This window comes from Oryzias latipes, chromosome 6 (assembly GCF_053564925.1).
Source record: "Oryzias latipes strain Hd-rR chromosome 6, Olatipes_Hd-rR_3.1".
NCBI classification, from domain to species: Eukaryota; Metazoa; Chordata; class Actinopteri; order Beloniformes; family Adrianichthyidae; genus Oryzias; species Oryzias latipes.
The window spans coordinates 26,178,117-26,203,286 of NC_136242.1; the positions used below are offsets into that span (position 1 = coordinate 26,178,117).

Consider the following 25,170-nt stretch of genomic DNA (forward strand, 5'->3'; position numbering starts at 1 on the left):
CCACAGTTCAGAAACTCTGTTAAGCAACATCATTCAGTAACAGCTGCTTTACTTCAGAGCAGTTTTACCCCAATTACTACATTTTCTTTTTTTCTTTTTTTACAAAGCGAATTTAAACAAATTCATAAGACAGCAGTTTATTCATCATTTAACCACATTTGATCAGAGGTGCCGAGTCATTAATGGAATGTTTTCATGAAAGAAAGCACTGCTAACCCATTACTTTTTAACACAGAGGTGTTGCTTGATAAAAAATGTGTCATTAGGTTGAAAATGAGATAAAAATCACACGGAAAGTCTTCCAGCTTAGTTTTAACAGCATTGCAGAATCCAAAAATTGGTAGCAAAGTGATTTCTGGGCAGCTGTGTGTTGGTCATGGCTGATGAACTGTGCTCGTGTTTGAATTAAATTACCCCAATGTGGCCCTTTGACTGCTTTAGCAACATCGATGTGGCCCCATTTTAAAAGAGAGGGGAAAAAAGTTGCCCCCTCCCCGTCCAAAATATTGATTTCTACACTAATGAAAACACTGCATTTCAGGCAGTATAAAGCACTTTAAATGTTACATAATGGAACTTCAAAATAAAGCTAGCTTCTTTAAGGTTATTTGGGTTCTTTATTTTGAAAAGCCCTAACCTGGACAACAATGAAAGCTCGATAAACCACATTCTGCGTTTAATTGTTAATGGAGACTAAAAAAGTATTTTAGGAATTTAAAAATAACACTTTTTTTTAATTAATTAATATATTAACACAAAAAGCCCATTTACGACAAGCCTGTCATTCTTCATTCTTCCTGCTGATGTAGTCTGTACTAGTGATGGCACAATTCTTGACTCAAAATGAACCGTATGTTGCACCATTTAACCAAATCGTAGGGGGAAGCGAATTTTTGCATCCCTACTGCAGACCAGCATGTTTACGTTGAAAGTGTCAACAATTTCAGTGCTAAATTTAAGAAGAATTTAGTATTTATTGTTTTATTTACATTACACCAGGCTAGTATGAGCCAACTAAAAGGTTTTTCTCCCTTGTAACTTGTTCATTAGCAAATAAAAAAAAAAGGATTTGAACAATTTTGTTGTTTTTTGTTGTTGTTTAGTAATACGCAAAACATATATCTTACCTAATTTTGGAAATCAAACATAAAAAATAAAAAAATCAAACAAAAATTGTTCCGATCATAAGTTCCCAAGATGGAAGTAGTTATGGATGAAAAAACAAGTTTTGAATAAAAACATCCACAAACAACAAGGTAATTGTAAAATTAAATATTAATTTGGAAACAAAAGCCCTTTTGCCTGACTTATCATATTTAAAGAAAAGAGAGAACAATGCTGGAGGTGAAGCCACAAGCTTTTTAAAAGTCATCCAGGCTCCAGCATAAACATTCACTCACTCCCCAGAGGAAGTGGATTCAGTATAATTTGAAATCACTTTGTGGATTTATATTGGTACTCAGGGCTTTTAAGTAATGATGCATGCCTGCATATGTCTGCAGATCTTCAGAGGAGGCTTTAGCTTTTTTCCCACTGCTTCCATTGTCACTTTAGCTTTAAGCAAGTACGCTTTTGGGCACTGCATAAAACATAGGGCAGATGAAAAGACCAGGACACACACGGACAAAAGCCCTCTGCAATTAGTTTTTGCTTCTTTTAAAAAATATCTTAATTAATGTTGCTCTAATTCCTAGAAAATATTAAATATTTTATACGATTACATCTTTTCCAACCTCTTTTTCTTGCACCACACAAACCTACTTCTACTGTCCTCCCATTTCCTGCACCGCACCTTTTAATCCCCCTTACTGGAATTTGCCGAAATTGCTTTTTCACTGACTTTGCACAGCTGAGGGGAAAGACCTCAGTCTCACTTAGTGAAGGCTGAAGAGCCTGACAGAGAAGCAGAGCAGAATCTTTTAGGACACAGCTTATGTGTCGGAGTTTGTTGCCCTTTAATGGTTCGAGTAGATGTGTGAAGTGTAGCAAGAAGGTTTAGGGAGAGTAGCCAGAGGAGAAGGAGGCACAGGGGGAGGGAGCTGCATTTCCTCTAATGAAATATTTATATCACCTCCCACCATAGGAGTGTTTGAGGAGGTGCTCCTCAGTGCTCAGACTGTACTTATATTAAGCTTTTATGCATCCTCTTTTTTTCCGATTCAGTTCTTGATGTTCTCTTGATCTCCTCAGGCCACCAGCCGTCGTCCAGGTCTTGGGTTTCAGATGACAGTAACGCATAAACAAACCATTGGACGCACATGAGGACTGCATCAGCAATTTGGTCCCCTTGATGTTAAATCCCCATTCATTTGTGTTCAAGTGTGCTAACATGAGCATGTTCAGTGAAAAAGTAAATATTTCAGTGAGCTCATTTTTAATTGCTTTCCTTTACTAACTACGGTAGTTCTTCCGGTCTCATTTCTTAATTGCACTTGGTTAATTAGTGTTGAAATATTACCCTCCTCGAAATCCCTTTTAAGATTCCTTCTGAACATCCAGATGCTTCAAGTTCTTGGCTGAGAAAAGGCCTTTATTTTTCTTTTGTTTGTGGATCTATGCATTTGCGTTTTGTTGATACCTTTACCTTCTAATACCTATAAACACTGTGGTGTTAATTCCTTTGTGCAATCTGCTTCTCCGAAGGCTTTCCTTGCCTTAATGCTTCGTTTTTTTCCCACTAAAGTGCTTGTAGACCTACTTTGATTTGTATTGTATATAACATATTCATCTATATGTGTGCCAAACTACTTCTCTGCTCTTTAGGAAGCATCTGAATAGCAGTCGGGCAGCGTAATCACATTTATAAAAAAAAGAAAAAAAGAATCACACTTCTTTGGGTTTTACCACGAAAAGTGTGAAAATGCTACAAAACCTCCTGCAGGTTTAACAGCTCTTTGTCAGCATGTTATAGTATTCTGCTTAAAGAAAAGGAATGTCATTTTAAAAAAAAGGATTGATTCTCATTCCTTTTCCTGTTGTGCTGACAAAAGAAAGCATCAGAGAACTTTTTAATTAAACAACTTTCTAATTAACTTTGCCTGGAGGTGTTTAAAATACTAATTTGACACAGAAAGTAATGGTTCGGGATATCTTGCAAGTTATACTTTATAAATAAACTGATACCCTTTAAAATACTTAATTGAATTTATTGTAAAAGCATAAGTCTACAGTGTTGGGAGTAAGTCATTACAACATTATTGTTTTACAGTAAAACATTTCTTTTTAGTTGAAATATAATAATTAGTAATATTTCAATCAATACATCTTCAGTAACTGGTTTATTACAACTAAGTCACCATCCAAAATATTATTGTTAAAAGCAGCAAAAATGTCACATAACAAAAATGTGTTTTTTATTTTAGGTCTTTGTTTGTCTAGTCCAGTTGTTTTTTACTTCCCAAATGTGCTTTTATTTTGTAGTAACAGTTTGAGTCTATGTTCAGGTTTCAAAGCACCGAGTCCATATTTAGATTTTTATGGACTACTAAACAGACTAAAGCTGAGGGTTGTCCCCTGTGTTCTGGTGCTTTCACTTCACCAAAAATAAACAATCGGGATGTATTAAACCATTTCGGCCCTCATCTAAATGTAAAATACCATAAGGAACATTTGTCACTTTTAGACTGTAATATTCTATTAAAGAAATTAACTTTATAAAGTAATGCAGGTGCCATAAATCACATTATTTTTCAGAGGCAGTTGTGTCATAAAGTTAGAGATTACTTTTGAAAATGTGTAATGAATTAGAGTTTAGAAGTAACTTTCAGAGCTAATAAAAACATTTGTGTAGTACAAAGGGCAGTAAAGGAAACTGCTAGGGCATGCTTTTTTGTTTTTGCTTCTTCGTGTGTTCAGTTGCATTAAGCAGAGGATGCTGGGTATAAACAGACTGGGATAAGATGAGCACAAGGTGTAGCCTGTAGAGATGTATTTCCTGTTCATTGAGGCAGATGTGGAGAGACTAGTGATGAGGAAGGAAGGAGGGGATAAAAGGGGGAGGGAACTGAAAGCCGAGAATCTGAGGTAAGCTTTCTGGGCAGTTTAATAATGCAGCGAGGAAGGGCATGAAAAATGAAAGAAAGCATGGAAAACAATAATTCAGGAGGCTACAATACAAATCCAACACAACAGCAGAGTTTGGTCCAGTAAGCTTTACTAAAGTGTGTTGTTGAGTATTTGCCTTTATTCTCCATCGTTTTATCTCTTTCAACAAAAACCTTTCTAATAAAGTTGAACCGTCGAAGTCGAACTTTATTAGGCTGTTCTGAATGGGAAGCTTTTTTTTTTTTTTTTCTTGTTTTCACCTTTATTTACCAACTGTGACTGTAATGTTTATGTCACATTGTAAAATGTGTTATTTCTGTATTATCTGCTTTATTTCTCTTCAAAAGAGAACCGTGCTGCGCTCCATCCATGAAGGCGATCTTGTATTTTCTTTTTTTTTTCTGCACACGGTCATTAAGTTTACCCTTTCACACATCTCTGGCTCTGCTGGCCGACACTCATGTTGCCATAGATGCCCCTGCAGTTAGTGCGCTCTATTGGGGGAAAGACCATGAGGCATTAGTTTAAAGGGAAATATAAATGAATCCTTAGGGTGTTAATTTGGTCAATTTTTCCAAATGAAAACACTTTTTTTTTTCTGGATTGAGTTTGTGACTGCTTTTATACACGTGCGAGTTTTCGGAAGTGCAAAGACAAAAAGAAAAGGGGAATGTAGTTATGGATGAGTGATGAAGAGTCAGGGGAAGATGGGAGCTAGATTCCTGGATTAAAGTTGCTTGTCAGCAAGTGTCAATCACATGTCTAAATTTATTCATTAACATACGGCTCTGTTCAGGGAATAATAAAATAACCTTTTACCCCGGATCCCACTGAGGCACTTGGCCTTATCTGGATCAAGGGTCACACAGTTTGAAAACAAAAATAGAGTAAGCGATTGATTTTAATTACAGATTAAACTGTTTATTTGGTCATTCTTTTAAGGGTTATTCAAATCCCCAAACTCATAAGTGTTATACCAGTGTTTAGTCTTTGACCTGTAAAGAAAATTCTTGAAAGACAAAAGGCTAAAAACATAATATTTAAATAATTCCCTTGGGTTTTTTTGTGCTTCATATGAAGGTATCAGGAAATCTCCCTTCAACCTGAACTTTATCTCAATTTGTTGACATTCTTTCGACTACCATAATTTTTCAACCGTTTACGCAATTAACATAATTCCAACTAATTCTGAAGCGGACAAAAGCAGCCTTTCACTGATATGCAACACTTGACAGTAACGAAGTTCTTAACATATCAACCCTAAACCAGCGGATTCTGACAGAGAAAAGCAGCTTTGCGCAACACTTTTGCAATAGCAGTGCTGCATGACGGTGCAAAACCGATACGAAAAGCCACTTTTCTCCACAGCAGAATTTTAAGGCTGTGGATTGTTACTTAGCTATAAATAATATAATATTTATGTACAGTTACATTATTTATGTCATTTTACTGGATGTTTAAAAATGTAATTTGCGTGAATTAAGTCACCATAACTTATACTTTTATTTAGAACAGGAGATCAAAATCAACAAAACTGATAAAAACACAAAGATTTAGATGAAAAGAAATGGTCTTTGTTACATACGGTCACGTAAATGGTCCAAAAGTTACGGTAGGTCAAGGAGCGTGTTATTTAGGTATTGTTGTTGACATTTCCGTTGTTAAAGGGTTAATAAAAACATAAAGGAATCTTCTTTGAAGATTTTTCTGACAAATGCAGCCACAAACATCATAGATTTCTTCTGTCTTGGCACCAATTTCAAATGGAAAAGTTGCTTTTCTGAACGGTTCTGCCTTTGACATTTGTGAACACCAGTTGGTTTTAGCTTGTTTTGTTGAAATATGTCTGTCTTGTTTTATTGAGATATCCAGTCTGTTACTTTAGTGTAAGGGCAGTAAAAATGAAAATTGCTTCCAGTTTCTTGATAATGAATCGTAATATAAGCGCATGTGACTTTCATGAAATGGCAGACTTTTACAATCCATGTTTTAAAGGATGCATTAGTACTTATTAACCTTTAGAAGTAGAGAACCAGGAAGGCTCTTTGACACATAAATTTACCTCACTGTTGAATCCAATTATACTACTTTTTCCGGAACAAAGTAAAACATTTGCAATCAAGGGTAGAAGATTTGTGTTATCCAATATCATTTCTATTTGTTATACCTAGAGCTTTTACTTTTTATCTCAAAAGATCCAGTTCTTTGTCTAAACTCTGCGTGTAACATTTTACCGACAAAAGCCGAAGGCCGTTGAGTCATGCAGTATTATTTTTTCAGTTGGTGACAGTCTGCAACACAGATTTTCTGGCATCTGTCTGCTCGTGTGTCCTTCATATTGATGACTTGCATGAGTTTTTGGATGCAGAGAGAGACGGGGAGTTCTCCTGTGACAGAAGGCTTGGCCTCTGAGCCAGCCTGTTCCCCAACACAACCTTTCCCACTCTGTTTGACCGGCACAGGCTTGTTCCTGCATTTCTCTGTCCAAGAACGCCCAGAACATCCATCCTGCTCTGATAGTGAAGAGTGCAGATGGAAAAAGGATGAGTACTTTTACCCCAAGTGTGGTGTAAACAACCTTTTAATTTTACATTTTCTCCCAACTAGGGCCAGATTCCTGGACAGCTTGTCGGGGTACCCGGCAGCCTCTGATTAAGTAGGCGTCAGCGCTTTGCTATTAGAGAAGAGGGCTGTTTGAAACAAGCAGCAGGGGGTGACTCTGCCAGCCTGCCAAATGTGTGGCTGCTGCTGTGACCGGTCCGTCTTTCTAATGGCTGTCTGCCTTTTGCAAAGAGCAGGTTCAATAATCACATGGCAGAGGAGGAGGAGGGGCTCCCACAGTCCTCCTGTCCTTTCTTCCAGCGTAGGTGATGGGAATTGGAACCAGTACACTTCAGGAATGTGGGGTAGTTAAATGAGCCTGATTCAGGCTTTAACCCTTTTACACCAGAGTTTTGGTTCTGGTCTCTGCTCTTTGAACTACTGTAGCTTTGTAACCATTTTTGCTATTAACAGCATTCTAACAGATTCTGAAGAAGGTAAAAGCAGCATAGCACTGAAATGCAGTACTTTACATGACTGAAGTGTTTATACAATCAACGTAAACCAGCTGATTCTGAGGCAGAGATTTACAGATTTTTGACGGCGATTGCAATCTATCACAATCCATTGGAACTAATTTAATTGCGTAAATGGTCCAAGAGTTACAGTAGTTTGGTTCAAAGCTGCTTTTCTCTGCATTAGACCTTTCTGGAATTACATTAATTGCGTAAATGGTCAGTTAGGTATAATAGTTTGAAGCAAAGCTGCTTTTCTTTGTTCCAGAATACGTTGGAATTACATTATTTGCGTAAATGGACAAAGAGTTACGATAGATGCATTTTTCTGCATCAGAATCTGCGGGAATTTGGTTACTTATATGGTCAAAGAGTTTTGGTAGTTTCAAAAGTATTTGTTACTTTGCTGTTGGGGGCGATAGCTCCTGTATTAGTTCATAAATTACAGAGACAAGCTAAGGCTAAATGTTTCACAAGAATTTAACCCTTGCGCGGGGTCATCTGGACCCCACAAGACAGTGCGCTAAACCTTTTTTCTTCAATGATTTGTGATCTTCACTGGTGTCTATGGATTGCGTGAAATCCTCTTCATCTTTATCCACCTTTGTCATGGTAGGGGGAACATGTCAATGTAAGGGTGGGGTCATTTTGACCCCACAAGATAGCACAAGGGATAAAGGAAAAATCAACCAAAGTAAAAGCTAGACTAGTGCCATTTCTTGTTATAGAAGTAAATGTATACATTTAATAAGCATTTACCTTTTCCTTTTCACTGGACACGACTTTCTAAAATATTAATTTATACCAAAGCAACCTGCTGTATAGTTTGTTTTTCTTTAGTTAGTTGATCTTTAGGTCAAGGACCATTATCTCTTGAATGTAGAACTGACTCTTTTTTTTTATTTTTTGTTTTTTGCAGCATTGAAATGGGTGGATGTTGCAATAATAATCTTTCACCACACAAACCAATACAGCTTTTAGAATACGGTAAATACCCTTTAGTATTTGTAAACTGGGTCGCATGAAACAAACAGATCAAATCAAAAATGTAAGTTCCTCAGGAAACTCCAGGACATAAATAAACCATTACAAAGCAAAAGAGAAGCTAAATTGGGCCTTTTTGATTGATGAGATATTTCCACAGTGGGTAAGCTTTTTGTTTTGTTTTGCATCCCCCCAGATGTAGTCGAAAATCTGCTTCTTTTTAAACTTAGCACCACCTTTTGACCACTCAATAAATTCATATTTGTTTAATGTAAGCAGCCTACAGACCACAATCCTCAGATTGTTTTTATTTTTGGGGGAAATCTTGGCTGTGCTTTAAAATCAGCATTGATCCATAACATAACAGGAAGAACAGTTACGCTTATAGTTTATGAAAAGTTACAGCAGAAGGATTTTAATGCATAATTGAGCATTAGTACCTTGCTTTGTCCCTGTTGGTGGGGTTTAAGGTCCAGTTTTATCTATCACAAATGTTGCTTCAAGACCCAACAAGTGACCAGAATTTTCTGTTTTTAAGTAATTCATTTTTTGTTCTGACATCTGTTCCACCTGCTTCTAACAAATCTGCCCTATTTTTTGTTCTCTATTCTGCCTTTTATCAGACAGGACATACTTGAAATTATTAGCCTCAATAATCATATTTATGTATGTTTGCGTTTACTTCTAAAAGGACAATGTACTTAAAATAGACACAAGTTTAAGTATATGCAAGATTTTATCTTTAGTTAACATTTTATTTTCAGTTTTGTGGCACAAATAAGTAAAAAGTAACCAACAGCAATGCACCTTACCTGAATGAGATGAGTTTATGTCAGATTGTAGCAGCAGTTTTAATCGTGTGGCGTAGGGTGTTTTATTGTGCATTTGAAAACACATTCACACATTCACCTCTGGAACTTGCTCTGATTCTCCTGCTCTACACTTTTTTTCATGTGCTTTCATACTTGCTTTTTGAAGATTTTAAACACTAGAAGAGTGAGTCCATTGTACTTGTTTTCCAGCTCTTCCAGAACTTAAGTTAAAGTTACCAAATATTCAAAACACTGGATGTAAAATGAGAACAATAGATGTGATAAATGCGAAAATATCAGATATTGTTATATTTGACTTTTCATGTGCAGTGAAATGAAGTGAGGGTGTGATTATAGAAGCGGCCACTAAAGCATTACGTTATTTACTTCATGCAAAACTGTCATATAGAACTAGAACTTTCCATATAACTTTTTTTTTTTCATGTTAAGGTTGACTCTGATTTTATAATATGATCATTAGACAAAATTACTTCAATAATGCTGGATTAATTCTTTAATAATCTTAGATTACTCCATATTCTATTGTCGCCACAGACATTTGAAATGGTGATGTCTCTGTTTTAGTTTAAGCAAGTTGAGGTGGTGTTGTCAAAGGGAAAAAGAATTCAGCTTGTGATGTTTTACCATCCTTGATCTCTTTTTTTCTTCTGAAATCTGCTGTAAGTCGGAGCTTTGTGATCATTCTGATTGGCTGAGCAACAGCACACTGATTAATTCTGCATCGCTGACCTTTTCTGCCTCGTTTTGCTCTGGCTGCACACAGGAGGAGACATCCTTAGCATATCACATCCGTCACGTAGCGAGTCGCCCGCGTGCATTTCTTTATTGAAATGGGTTGCACGGCATTTCCCAACGTGCACTCTACAACAGTCAGCTACACAAACAGGAGTTTGACTAGCTTCTACTTGAGGGAGGGCACCTGACAGATAACAGAATGGATTTATAGTTGCAGTTTCCATTTTGGTCTGATGAATAGGCTGTGGCACAAAGGGGGGGTCATATTTAAGAGCCCCTGGCTCTCCGTCCCGTATACCATGATGCATTGCCTGTTGTTGTCTCCTCTTTCTTCATGTGCTTTGTGAACTGATTAAGTCTGTTGAAAAGCGTTGAAAAACTGCAGCACTATTATCGTTTTTAAGAACAGAAGTAAGCAATATGAGGAGACAAATGTTTGAGAGATTATCATCATTTGTAACGAATGATCTGTTCAGAGTAGGTGTTGGGATTGTGGACTCGCTCTTATACTGATCTTTTATCACTGAGAAAGTCAAAAGCGTAGTCTGGGCACCGTTTCCATAATACATGAGACATATTCAAGTGATTAGGAGGCCTTTTAGATATAAAGCAGCAGTCTGTGTTCTGGTTAAAGATGAAAGTTGCGTTTTAAACATGTTCTTGTGGCATTTTTCTGATGGACATTTATACAAAAAAAAAATTAAGCCTAAAATCGCATTTCTGAATATTTCTTTATTCAAATTGTTGCAAATCAGAATCAGACAAAAAATGCTGTTGGAAAAAAAAGCTTTTAGTTGTGATGTAGAAACTTTAATCGGCACGCCATGAGCCTACTCCTTCGCTCTGCAAGGGCTAGGGGAGGAGGAGGCGGGGGTGCTCTACAGTCGCACCCATAATTCAGAAGGAAAAGTCGACTCAGATTGTTTTATTTAAAAAAAAACGCTTAGTCAAAGACCACTGAGAATGATTTTAAAAAAGCTCAAAAGATGATCAGAGTGGATCTTGATGAGGGATAAATGGATAATAACACTTATTTGTGGATACCTATTTTTATTCATTTAAAGTTAATTTAAAGGCTTTTAAAATTACTCAAGAGATGTTCTAAATTATTTTTTTAACAATATAAACTCATGCATGATAAGTCAAGAGCCACAAGTGCAAGCTTGGACATTTTTTATTTCATAAGCCCGAAAACTGTCCTGAATCCAAAATCTATCCCTTGTATTTTCTAAAGAGTTTTGACTTCTGAAGATTTCAGTCCAATCTCACAGAGGCAACATGATGTGCTTGTTTTCTTTGCCTCCAGGTAATTCGCAGCCATCCTGAATCTCTGTGTGTTTCCTTTGCTGGGTGTTTGATTTGTTTGTGTGCATTGCTACATCAGGAAATCTTAGACTTGGCTAAAATTGCCTGTGATCAGCCTTGCAGGTGTTTTTCTGTGCTGCTCACGTATTAAATCGGTAAAAAGAAAGAAAAAAAAAAAAAGAAGTTTGATAAGGGATGGCACAAACTTTTTCTGTAATCAAGTTAAACTAAGGAATGTAAAAATATCCTTTTATCCATATATGGTTGCCCCCTGGCGCAGTACAAATATCATCTGCTGACAGCAAAACTGCATTTGAAACTACAAAAGAAGGTCCTTTGAAATATATTTCCCTGCTTCTTTGATCACTAATTAAAAACTTCTTATAGGAACCCTTAAACCAAGCTTTACGAGTTGACAACAAATTAAAGCGAAAAGAAATGGTACATAAACAACATCATAAACAACTGGTTAATGGCAGAAAGTTGTTTAATAAAAATCACAGTTTAGGTCAAAAAGTGTGAACCCATTGCCGCTTTCTATCTGACATATCTTTAAAGTAGCATCTAACCTGAATGTGTTTGACGGAGAGGTTTAGAGGCTCAGAGGCTTCCAGATAAGTCTGTTTTATTATCATTAATCATCATTTTTTATCTTTTATCAAAAGTGTCTACATTGCATGTAGTTTGTTTAAACAGTATTTAGGTTTCAGTAGTTATTGGTTTTTCTGTTAATTTAAAGATTAGAAATTTAGATTTAAGGGAATTAAACTGGCATAAATTAAAAAATCTGAAAATCTTAATTCTAAGACTTACTAAAACTCTGATTTTTGCATACAGGTTTTGCAAGGATCATCAGCCTTTTGTCTAAACTCATAAAACCTCTTTATTAGCATGGTAACGTTTGGCCTTGTTTCACATTTTGCATCTCAAATTGCTTTATTACACAATAATCCAATTTAATTATCAAATTCAAATTATTCACGCCTGATGATATCAGATCAGTGAGTCGCACAGACCACCTTTGTGCGGGGGGGATTAAAAACAGTGATACAGTGCGACTGTAATGACATGCAAGCTGTGACTCATCTTTTGTGCCATCCACTTTCACCACCTGCACAGATGGTAGCACATGTGCCCTCATAAACGTCTCTCATTGTGCATTCATAATGGATTCCTGGCTCATCCATAACCGTTGCAGCATTCGTTTCAGTAAGGACCATAAATATCACAGAAATTTGCAGGTTGGAGGGAAATAAACTGCGTCAAATACTTGCAGCTTCTTTACTGACTAAAAACACTATGATGAAGTAAGAAATTGTAAAAGTCTTTAGTGCACAGACTCTTTGGAAACTCCTGTCACGCATCAAATCCAAACCATGGTTGTTGTCTCTCTGGTAGAAGAAGGTCATGCAGCCATGCTTTTGAAAACAGAACCACACATTTAGAAAAAGCTGGTGCGCAGGTAAAAGTCTAAGTTTGAGGGGGAAAAGGCAGAGGAGAGGCATTTTGCAGGTAAATTGCGAGCAGCTAAAATGTAAAAGTATATATTGGACATAAAAGAAAAGTTGAAGACGTGACTATTTACTGGAGATAAAGATATAAACACCAGTGGACAAGAAATGGGGGCAATGATGAACCTAAATTGATTGAAATAAAGAATAGAACATAAATAAACATTTAGATTAAAGCAGGCCATATTTGTACCACTAGAAGAAAAAAAAACAGTTAAATTATAGCAGCAGGTTAAACTAAGGCGTGTCTTCTCATTATTAGCATGTGGTGTGCGCAACTTTGGACCATGAAAAGAAGAGGGTTTTTGAAACGGATTAAAGCGTCATCAACGTGGACAAGCTTGTAAAAGGGAATATCTTATAAGACCATTTCCAAGCAGTGTTCCTGTCACGACAGCAACACAAAATAATAAGAATTCTAGGGTCCGCTGGACACTAGCCAACCTCACAGGACATGGCTGCAAGAGGAAACCTGATGACAAACTGAAGAAATGCATTGTAAACATGTCAAGCCCCAAACAGCCACTAAATATATCAAAGGGGAAGTCCAAGGTCAAACTCCATCCATATAAAATCCTGACGTCAGCTGCCCTTTAAGTGAACAAGGACTTTATAGGCAATTACCCAAGATCTAAGAGCAAATCACAAAAAATAAGCCACAAACCCTCTTGGAGAATAAATGGGTAAAACAAAACTCTGTTCTCCCGGAATCCAAAAATAAAGTGCACCAAGAAAAGAAGGCTGTCAGATGTGTAAAATATGGATGAGGCTAAGGCATGGTCTGGGGCTGCTTTAATGCATCTGGCACTGCATTTTCACAGGAAATAATTAATTTTCAAGTCTATCCAGGCATTCTGGAGCCAAATGTGCTGAGAGAATGCTCTCTTCAACAAAAAGCAAATGACGCAACTGACAGGTGCAGAGGTCTGATTGATAGTTGAAGAAATCATTTGAATAGAGACATTATAAAACTAAACGCTTTTGTCCAAGAGGATATCTGGACAAAAAATGTTTTGATAACAAGCTAATGGACTTTATTAGCTTGTTAAATTGTTTAAATGGTCTTTGGTTCATTTTCAGTACTTTTTTGCTAGTTTACAGTTTGCAAATTTTTTTTTCTTTTTTTTTTTTTTTTTACTACCAAATAATACCTTTTTTCCCCTTGAATTTAGTTGTTTGGTTAATGTAGCTCTATGGTTGAGCACTAGAGCTGTTTCTTTGAAACTGATCTGTTTTTGCAATCTTTAAGCATCTTGGATCTGTGCTACAAGCCTGAAAATACACAGTGGGAACTTGGTTACTACTCCATTTTTACCATATTTATGTTTAAATTAATAAACAAATACTCCGTTGAAACAACAATTCCTGTGTAGCTGATCGGGTACAGTCACTTCTGTCAAATATCTCCAACTTTATGTTATGCCACACATTATGCATAGAAACGTTTAGAATTGACATTGATTGGTTATGGTTGTGACCCCTTTGGATCTTTTACGAGTGAGCAACTAAAACCTCTCTGCGTGTAATTATGCCTTAACACCAAGCGACAGCGCAGCTTTAAAAGAACCTTCTAAAAAATTAAACGTCCTTAAAAATTCCAGATAGTCCTTTTCTTTTTTCTAAAATCTCATCTACAAGCTGCAGTGATGAAGACATCGCTGTCTTATCCTGACATGCCTTTGCAGGCTTTTCTTAACTTCTCCTTTTCTTAAGTCACTCTAAATAGTATTTTCCTCCACTTCCAGACCATCTCTACTTCTCTCATCCTTTTTTTCCCTTCTGGTTTTCTATTTGCATTAGTTTTTTTTTTTTTGTAAGGATCCATCTTTATCTACATTTCGGTCACAAAGGGTTGATGGGATCATGCAGAGGTTGGTTCTTACTTATGCACGTCTTCATAAGGCAGCAGATAAAATAGAGCTTTATTAGGAAAAAAGTCCAAGTTTGGAAACTATTGCACAAGTTGGGTCCTTTATATCCATTTTCAAGCTAACAACCCTTGACTGTATAAAAGAACTGGACTGAGCGATCCCTTCGCCCTTGCGTTCCAAGAAGCTAAAATCTCATAGATTTCTATTGAGAAATAAACCACAATTACTAAGTAATTATGTTTTTCAGAATAACCTTTCTCACTTTGATACCTTTATGCAAATCCTCATTTTTTTGCCATATTTCTTTCTTTATCGTAAGTAATTCAAGTCATAAACTGACCAATCAGATGCCTCAATAAAAGCAGATGCCTCTGGCTGGCCCCCATCGCTTTCAGTGATAGGGATTTTGAACTTCCAACAAGCTCACTCCTGATTGGCAACAGTAGTTGCCATAAAAACCATGACTCAGACTGGCTCGGACCAATCACTACTTGCTAAACTAAATGGCAACAAAATTGGCTTCATTTTGCTTGAGCCCATTTTCTATGGGTGACATCACTCTCACTTAGTTCTATTATACAGTCATTGCTATCAACACTCATATACAATTAATTTTATATATAATTACATCCTTGCAAGTATTTGTAATTGCTGTTCATTTTTAATTCAAAATTTTATTTTTAATTAAATTAATTATTTGACATTATTGGCTTTTTGGTTTTATTTTTTAAGTATACCAAGATTTTCTGTACTAGTTAATAGAAGGATGTAATAACAACAGGCTGTTTTTTTAAGTGCTATCATTCCATATCCTCTCTTTGGACAACTTTCATGTGGCTTTTTGGGCCCGACAAATAGACTGAACCATCCTGTATATTATAATCTGTTTAGATGGTATCACCACTGCTCAGGAATACTACAATTTTTAAATGACTCGAATAATGTCCTGAAAGGTAAATGAAGGAGTGTTTCACTGTAGGGTGCCTTTTGAATTAAATAAATTCAAGTGTTGTAGACCAGTAAATATGTTGATGGAAGAGACATACTAGATGGAGACATACTGATGTCACCTTTTGAATTGTGCACAGTGTAAATAAAGTCTGAAGTGGGTCAGTCAAGTTAACTGCAGTTTGTTCCGTCTACGGTAACTCAACAGCATGCCGAAACAGCATTTTGGCAGGACAGTACACAGTTGGAAGCTCTGTTGGGTCTGCTTATGGATTCACCCACCAGGCAAAAAAAAAAGAACCCCCCCCCCCCCCCCTAAATATTCACCAATTTGAGCTCTAATAAATCCAAATGACTTATTTGAAGAAAGAACATCAAGACTCTTACTACGTAGGCTGGGTTTATAACAGCGATTAATTGATCTGAATCGACCTAAGCTTAAATAAACCAATAATCGATTCATAAAAGTGGAGATCGATCTTTTATGCCTTTCCTTTTCCGGTGACCTATCACATAACAGCAGTAGCTTGATACTAACCTATAATAGGATAATTGGCTCAGTTGACCTAAACACATATTACAGATCAAATAAAGAGCTTTAAATAATCACAGGCAGGACTTTTCCAAATTCTTTGAAGGAAAAATGTTTTTTCTCTAAAGTAACCAATTGAGGTCTAAAACTGTTTTTTGCTCAAATCTTCGGGAATAAAGTGTAATGCTGTAGTGCAAGTTCCCCCTAGTAGCCAAACTGAAATGCCCTCCAGGAGAGGCAAAACATTAATATTGTAACATGAACCAGTTCAGAGGCTTTACAATGTTAATGCTCTGCACATTTTTGTTGGAGCTTCTCCTTTTGAGAAAACACGTAACACTGTATGGCGTTAACAATCTCATTGGTTTATTATTTCACAATATACAGTATGTAAACTGTATCAGATTAAAATGAACATCTTCAAAACATATGTAGATTATTAATGTATTTTTATACAAATATGTCTTAAGTTTAAACCATACAAATGAAAAATCAAATTGAATCAAATCGATCCAGGCTGAAGTGAATCGAATCGAATTCTTTCTGGTAATTGTTGGTGATACTCGGCCCTACTTGCTACTGTCAGAAATAGAAACAAATATCCTTGAAACCAGATTAAATTGTTTAGTTTTTATTTAAATTGGAAAAAGAAGTCAATTGAGAACTGTTCCTTCTGCAATCTGCCTCCAATGGTCCTTGGAGGAACTGCAACATTTGGTATTTTCTGGTTTTGTGTCAAAGTTGGTAATGGAAGGTGAGAGCTTGTTTGAAGCAGTGCCAGAGCAAGACCAACCCCCGCAAAAATTGTAAGCTTTTCCACAGACTTATTATTCAATCAAATTTTAACTTGTCCTGTCCAACAGCTGGGCAAACAGATGAGAGCTGAAGGCCTCTTGTGTTGGACATATTTTACTTTAACAACAGGGGTTTTGAATCTTCAGACAAACCAGAGGTATGTCTGAATAAACCCCTTTTGTAATCGAGGCCAAACTTTAATCATTTTAATCGTATTTGAAAATCTTTGGTGTTGGACCGGACGGAAAAGGAAAGGAGGGAAGAAGAGAGAGGGATGTTAGAGAAGGGGGGGGGGGGGGTATAAGGGTGAATATAGAAGGGGGGGTGGGGTTAAAACCATGAAGCAGCATAAAGCAACAAGTTTCTAGATGGTTATACTCATTACAGACGATTAAAAAAAAACAATTGCCATCTGGCATCTAAATTACAACTGTGTCAAATCAGTGTAATACAAGTTCATATATTTATATTAATACAAAGATTTGTATTAATACTAAAGCCAGTATCAACATTGCTATTTAGTCAGCTGTACAAAATTAGATTGATCGGTATGATGAAGCCATCACAAACAAACAAACAATCCAAATGTTAAACAAATCCACTATCAGCAGTTTAGCAATGGTTTTTGTGTGTTTATACTGGTATTGGCATTTCATAACTTACCCTAATCAAGAAGAACCTCTTTACTCTGTCAGCCGGGGGTGCCTCATTTTCCATCCCTACTTCTTGACGCACACAGATCTTTCTGTCTCATTCAGCACATTCATGCTCCTGCAGTGCGATTATTCCTCTGGCATTGAGGCTAGATCGAGCTGGCAGTGCTGCCCCGCTGTGACGGGAGTGTTTCTGGATGATGACTTAGGAGTCCTACAGCTTCTCTGCCAAGAGCAGGGAATTCTAACTTAATCAGGGCAAGGGTCCCTTTGTCTTTCATATCCCAGCAAGCTCCATGGGGTTGAGGCCAAAACAGGAGTATAATGAGATAAACAAAAGTCAAAAGTCTGTCTGGAATCCTGCACAACCCCTGTCTATGTTTTTCTACCAGGAAGCCAGAGTTTTCCTCCTGTGAGTGATAGGTTCACAGAAAAGAGTTTTTTTCTAGAATTAATTGTGTTCCAATGAGCCATATCTAGACTTAAATCGTTCTCCCTCACGCTGCCACAATGTTTTAGATTTCCACACTGCCTTGATGTTGTCTATCAATCACCCATAAAGAGAACTACTGAGTTTGACCATGTCCCTGTCCCGTTTTATGTAGCGTCCCAGTCGCCATCTCTAGTCTTTTCTACAGGTCATGGTCGGCTGAAGAGGAAAAAAGAGACGATGAATGTTCCTGATCAATAAAACATAGACTGCATTAAAGCTTATGAATAAGCCACAAGTGGAAAGAGTTCAATCGTCGGGACACACAGAAATTCAGACAGAGACGTCGTCCTTAAGCAAGAGATGGAAAAAGAAAATAAATGAAAGAGTATTTATCAACCTCCCACCTTTGTTTAGCACGCTAAAGCATTCCACTTAAAAAGATTTTCTGTGTATTCTGTGTTAGTATTCACGCAAGAGCAGCCTTTTTGCTGTTGTTATTTAAAAAAGAAATGTTGCACTTTTGTACCCAAGGCTTTGTAATGACCATCTGTTTATGAGTAGTCCTCTTCGTTCCAGAGCCCATTCTTTGTGGTAAATTGAGGCATTTGCAACCACCTGTGAGCCGAGTAATTTTCAGCATATTGACTGAGATCAACCAGATAATCTTTTTACAGTTCAAGTAGAATTTTATTTAACAATGACTGAGCTAAAAGAATAGAAGGTTTGCTTTATGCTTGAAGGAAAACAGAAAAAATAAATGAATGAAATAAATAGTTTCATTTTGAATAACTGCCACAACATTATGCAGGCGTTTTAAAAATAAAGACAAAATCATAGGAAGTTGCATCTCCAGGGTCTGTGGTTCTTCAAAAGCATTTCCACCTTAAATCTGTTAGCATAGACACACTGTGTAGGTCATAGTTTTTGTTGGAATGTATTTTTTCTGTAATTTAATTTTAATTTTACTTTTATTTATCCCACAATGTGTCTGCGGCTTATCCCCAAATGTTATATAATGCAGACAAACTGATTTATTAGGCAATTTACTTCCTGTATGGATGATTATAGAGAACAATCTTTTTTTCTAAATTGTATTAAGTCTTCACAAAACTCATGGCTACATATTTCTGTTGGTACTATCCAGCCATGTTATAGCCCTCCATCATTAAACCCTTGAAAAGAGGCAGAACATTTGCAGTATTACAGTCATTCAAGCACATTTCCTAGTTTTCCATATTTAGTGTCCTCTGTTGCTAACAGCTTAGGATATTAGATTGTGTTTACCAAATTCAGCTTTCATAGCTTAGGGAAAGGAGAAAAGAATGCTCAGTTTTACAAAAAATTGACAAATTGAGAATATTAATCCATTTTCTTGCTTTACTGAGAGATTTACAAAGACAGCAGAGCAAATTGTTTGCTGGTTTTGGCCTAACAGTGTGTTTGTAAATGCCACTATTAGAATTGATCTGTTGAATAGGATATAAATTCCAAGCAAACATTTGAGGCTCTTGTGATTCATGCACGCAGTTCAGTCGGTGTCTGCAGAGATGCTGCTTGACTATAAACTTGCTGACTTTCAGAGTAAAATGCGGGGCGGCTGAGATGAAAACCATCCAGCTTTGCATCTTATTACCAAGGTTACCACATCGTACACTTGTTGGATATAATCAGCTAAAATTGCGTGCTGTGACATGAAAGTTTCTGCTTCGTCGTTGGCTTCACCTTTGAATATTGCGTTGTTATTTACAGGTAGAAAACACAGTTCACAGTGGTCCCTCGCTATATCGCAGTTCAGCTTTCATGGTCCCACTGTTGAATTTTTTTTTCAGTGCAATTTTGCATGCTTTTTTTCTTTGCAGCACACCAGTCTGCATCCTGAGTGGCTTTGTCGATCAATCCCTGTGCAGTGTCTCTTGTACAGAATGCGTTCAGTTTGCCACATTTACATGGTTAAAACATACAGAGGTGAAAAAAGAAGACAGCCAAGAATTCTTAGACATGGGTGTTGAAAATTTGATGGCATAGCACTCATAGAGCATTGAATTTTATTGACCTAAACAACGTTTCCTCAGAGGAAATATGTTGCAAATATCTGCTGACTTGGCACAAATGGATTTCGGTCCTGTAGATTTAGCAGGAACCCACAGAGACGCGAGGAGGGGAGTGATCAAGAGAAGCTGCAGGAGTTACCTCACAGAGAGCAGCCCTCCTCTGTCAGTCTTTAATGAGTTTGTCCAATTATAGCATATGATTAGTGTTGACTCTCTCCAATATAATTGAACCCATCAGCCAGCCTCAGATTCCTACAGGTCCCTGCAGTTTTGCAATCATTTTGTCGCCGTCACACTGGAGCTGCTAATATTAAACAGAGAGAATGGAGGATTTCCACTCACGACGGAGCTGGATTGACGCTGATTGCATTTTGCCAAAGTTTATTAGATTTCCATAGTGTGTATGTTGGCGCACTTCACACAGACAGTTCTGACAGGGAAAGGAAGAAACCTGAAGGTGCAATAATTTAATTCTTTATCTCCCGCAGGTTACCTGAGCCTAGGGCAAATCCTCTGGACCAACAGGACTTCAAAGACAACGATTCTGGACCGTCCATGGACCACGCCCCCTGATGGGAGCGGATCAGCCTGGATGTCCTTCCACCTGTCCGTCACAATCTGCTTCAGCCAGCCTTCAGCAGAGCTGTGGAGCTGACCGCCTCCCTGTCACTCATTCCCCCTTCCCGCCACTGCACTGCCTCCCACTTCTAGGACTGACCTTGATCAAGGTTTCTGTGACAGATATGGATGACTGTGTCTTTTCTACTCAAACTTTTTAATTCGACACCAGCTACTATTTCTCTTTATCCGAAACACATAAGTTATGTTCAGTCAATTACCATCACGCACAATTTCAACAGTCAGCCAGACCCTTGGCGTGCTGGTGAGCCCAGCTGTCAGAGAGGAGTCTGGGTAGGCAGCAGAGCACGAGCGTCTGTTGAGCCTAACAGATGTCAGGAATGGTAGAGTGTGACGGTGCCTTTTATTTATTCCAAATTTCCCTTTGATTCTGCCGCGTATGCTCTCTGGACACTTTCCGACACAAAAAGGGAGCTGTTCTCTGATGCCGCGATGCCTTACTGAAGGGGAATTTACCGCAGAGATTTTCTTTGGTGTTTGCTTTTTGTTTGGATTCTGATTGTTCAAAAGTGTCCTTGCGCTCGTCTCGTTCGTCTGTGCCCTGTCACACCCTTAAGCAGTCTGTGCTGCCAGCTGATGTTTAATGCTTGTAACATTTTTTACACTTCCCATTGGGGTTTGTTAGATCAGTCACCAGCATCACGGGACGTTTCGGTTTGTATTGATTGGGAAATGTTGCTGAGTCTGGATAAAAATCGAACCGTAGCAAGACTGTATATACTGTAATGCAAAGCCTCATTACTCCCAGCCAATCTGCAGCATATGACGGATTACCGTCCATGGATGCAATTTCTACCTTTCCCCAGCGTGCCGCATTTGCTCGTGACGTGTCGACTCCACACATCAGCAGTTTGATTTTATTATGATTGATGGTGTTGCCCTGAATTTAGAAATGAGTAGATGTCACTAATAAGAGATGGGGATACGTTTGTGCTGTAGCTCTGAAAGTATGTGCCCACCCAAGACAGATGTCCATGCAGCAACAGCCTTTTGGAAAAACACCAATAGCTTATTTGCTTAATTGCAATACTACTTATACACTGGGCGTGTGATGCACGTAGACCATGCAAAATGGGCATTCTTGAACACACTGTTGGCTTATAAACACTGGAATGACGCCAATACTAGCGCATGTACCCACAGTTGGACCCACAGTTATGAAATGCAGAAGCTGTGCAAATCTGGTAAATCTAGTTCCAGGCTTTTTCTTTTGCAACTCTATTCTGATAAATGACTGACTCAGTGTCCGAAAATTGGCACAATCAGCAATTATTAACTTCTCCTTCATGATACATTTTCAAATGGTTGTTTATTCTGTGTTTAGAGAAGGACTTGACCCATACGTCACCAAGTCTCTGGTTGGTCAAAGTTCAACTGGTTTAACTTTTGACGTGCATTCTAGGGTTGTGCCGATGGACGATATCATCGTCCATCGTGATGGGTGACTGACATCCCGATGGAGAGACCACCATCGTGATGCCACGCCCCCGCCACGTTGTGCGTCGACACCATAAGCCGCGGTTACATGTACAAAATATCTTGATGGGATCAATGGTCGGATTAGAATCCAACCGTGTAGATGGGCCCAGAAAAATGTTTTCAGAATATAAAAACGTTCACTAAGGTCACAATTTCGGTCGGAATAAATCATTCGCACATGCGCAGTAGGGTTTGAAAACCGGAAGGGGATACAACTTCCGCCGAGCGGCTTTTTTTCCAAACTTTATTGACTGTAACAATTCAATACAAAACGATAACAGCGCCGAGCGGCTATATATATTGACATGTCAGCTCGGTAAAACACGAGATGATCTTTTAAACGTGCTTTTAATAATGTTACGGTTATTATGAAACACCTGTTCGCTCATCATTTGAATTTTAATCCGTGTGGTCAGTGCTTTTTCTGAACGTAGCCAGGATTAGCAGTATGCTAACACGGGCTAACAACATTAGCTTTGGGTGGCGCTGCATGCTGTGAATAACATCAGCCTTAATTTTGTCGGGACACGACTGGAAACACAAATCCACGTGATTGTTTGAATGTTTTCTAAGGACTGAGCGACATTTCTGCTTTGAAGCTCAAACCGCTGTGTGTCTGCTGACGATCCGAGCTGTGCTCAGACACACACTTTTAGACCCGGTTCTGAGTTCGGTAGCTAGTACCCCTAGAGCTGCGGGACGGATCGCAGTCTTAAATCTGCCACACATACCGCTCATGTACCCCCCCCCACCCTTCCCATCAAACACAAAGCTGTAAATCCGCACTCCGCCGGTCCACTCCGCTAAGTGCGGGAGTGGACTACTTCTTTTCTATTTTGTTTGTTACTTTTTCTGTTAGTCACTTCCCTCAGTTTATACTGGATCATCGCGGATTAGTCATTAGTTGGGAAATAAAATAAAAAAAGCAAAATAACGAATAGCAGTTATATAAGAACGAAAAATGTAAAAAATACCCCCCCCCCCCCCCGACGATGTCATCGTCCATCCCGATGGTTGACAGCAAACATCGTCAACGGCCAAATTAGGGGACATCGCCCAACCCTAGTGCATTCAAAGGCCGTGCGTTTTGTACCCAGAGCCCCAAAACGGAGGAATCCAAATTTATTACCGAGCCTTCTGGCTCCTCTGCACTGCTCCAAATGTAGCATTTCTTCAGCCATGTGAAGAACGCGTTTCTTCTCCAGGGTGAAGAAATGCTACATTAGGTGTGCTCTGAAGCACAGAAGTAACAAATTTCCCACATGTGGGATCAATATTCTGATTCTGAAGTATTGACTTTTTGTTTTTGCACCTTTTAAAGTTCTAAAACCAACATTAAGTTTTTCCCGAGCGCAGGTAGCTACGCGCTAAAGTAGATGACGACTATTCGTGATGTCATCGAGCGGTAGTAACGTCTGGATTTGAAGACACTATTTTTCCATAACTCTCTGCTTGGAGGGCTAAATGTAGGGGTAGGCAGAAGCTGTTGGGGTACGGAATGAATTCAGATCTGGCCACAAACTTGTAAAGTGTTGCGTGAACGCCAGCATTTTAAAAACTGAAGTCCAAAATGTGCATGTACGTGCATTTCCTTAGACTTGTCATTGGAAGTGGTCGCTTGAACGTGTTTTTGAGCCCGTTGTGAATGTAGCATTACAACTAAGTTTACTTCTTCTCTACTGTTGTAGTCTTACATTTTCATGGCTTTTTTCTTGGTCTGAATAATCACAATAAAGACAAATAGTTTTGTTTTTTGGGCTGAAACAGCACAAAGGCATCATTCATCCTTGTGTGTGTGTGTGTGTGTTTGACAAAGACGAAAGGTGATGAGCTCCCCAAAGAAAAAAAAGAAATCAAGAAGAGGAGTCAAGTCGACTTTCTAAATTCAAAGCAGCGGCACATCCAGATGGATCTGGGGAGGGGGTTGTGAGCACAGCAGAGCCCTTCGGGGGGGTCTCCTATACGTATGCATGAAAACTATCCAAACCACTTCCTATCTTTTGCAGTTCTCTTTACCGTCTCCCATCTCTTGATGACAGCTGCCCCCTGCTCGGCGTACATTAGCATCACACCTGCTCTCTACCTGACTTGCCTCCACTTAGCCTATAATTGAGGCACTCGATCTGACATATTGATTGGTGGATGCTTATTTAGCCGCCAGTCCTTGGCGTCTGGGTGGTAACTAATCTATTTTCGCCCGAGTTGAACTGTTTAGTCTTTGCCAACTTAGTGAGTCTCCAAACAAAAAAAAGATGACTCGTTTTGCCCTCAATATTTGTTTTGCTCGTATCTTTGAATATCTTGGAGCACTAAAAGCAAACCTAAGGGAGGGATGATGCCACTTAAGACGTGAGAAATTGAAGTGAAGACTTTCCAATCTTATTTATGCGGCGACACCACAAGGTTTTCTGTTTTTTGCACACCCAATTACACCTGTTCTCCCCGAGCATGTTCCCACAAAGGCTCCAAGATGCGAGGACGATCGCAGCAGCCATTCCCTTTTTCCTGATTTGTCCACAAAAACACTATTTGCGTATTTGTATTGACATGAGTTAATTGCTCCGCGGCTTGTGAGATTGAATTAGCTACGTGACACGCTTGCTAGTGGTGATGCCGCTTTGACTGCGGCCTCTTTCTCTGTCGTCATTTTCAAGGAGACAGTTTGGAGTCTGTAGTGTCAGAGTAATGGAGCATCTCCTCCGCCCACCATGACATGCCTTAATGGTTCTGTTTATCAGCATCGTAGAGCTTGCAGAAAAAAAACAAAAAAACTTCAACAATTAGCTCCTGTTTGTCACCACATATGTGTGCGTTTGTGCCTTTAAATATTTTTGGGGCTGTGCATTAGCTGGAAAAAAAGGACATTTTCCAGGATCCACACCACCGCCCTTGTTCAAATTGCATGTTCTTGTACCGTTCAAGAGAATCTATTGCTCATCTCCGAGTAAATGCACTTTCTTATTTATCTTTCCCAACGGCCTCATTGCACACACGCGCAAAGACACATAAAACAAGGAAATGGGTGTTTAGTGTTGGGATTCCTGCCCAATTCTTTTTTTTTTTTTTACATTTTCCTCTTTTTGCTCTTGTTCTTTCCACCGGCTGTCACACTTTAATCTGTCAGATCCTTCACTCTGATGGCCAAAGCCATTATCTGATGCTTTGACTTTCTTAAAATGGGAGAGCTGTTGCCATGAACTGAATTTACATCTCAGAATGTAGCCTGAAAAAGATGCCTCGGAAGGGGGAGAGCATGGAGAAATGTCCCTGGCCTCAACAGTCCACAGGCGGGAGTGTCCTT

General features: G+C 38.4%; 1 protein-coding gene across 2 annotated transcripts in view; it reads left to right on the plus strand.

The window, feature by feature from the left end:
* Positions 1–23,642, plus strand: part of trim44 (tripartite motif containing 44) — a 43,403-nt gene extending 19,761 nt beyond the window's left edge. Inside the window, exon 6 of one of the 2 annotated variants that reach the window (XM_011476307.4) lies at positions 20,240–23,642. In XM_011476307.4, coding sequence (XP_011474609.1) covers positions 20,240–20,324 — 85 coding nt within the window. In that variant the 3' untranslated portion in view covers positions 20,325–23,642. Of the gene's footprint in view, positions 1–2,190; positions 2,386–20,239 lie in introns of those variants that run through there. The other variant, XM_078948908.1, reaches the window with a different exon arrangement.
* The last annotated feature ends 1,528 nt before the right edge of the window (positions 23,643–25,170 follow it).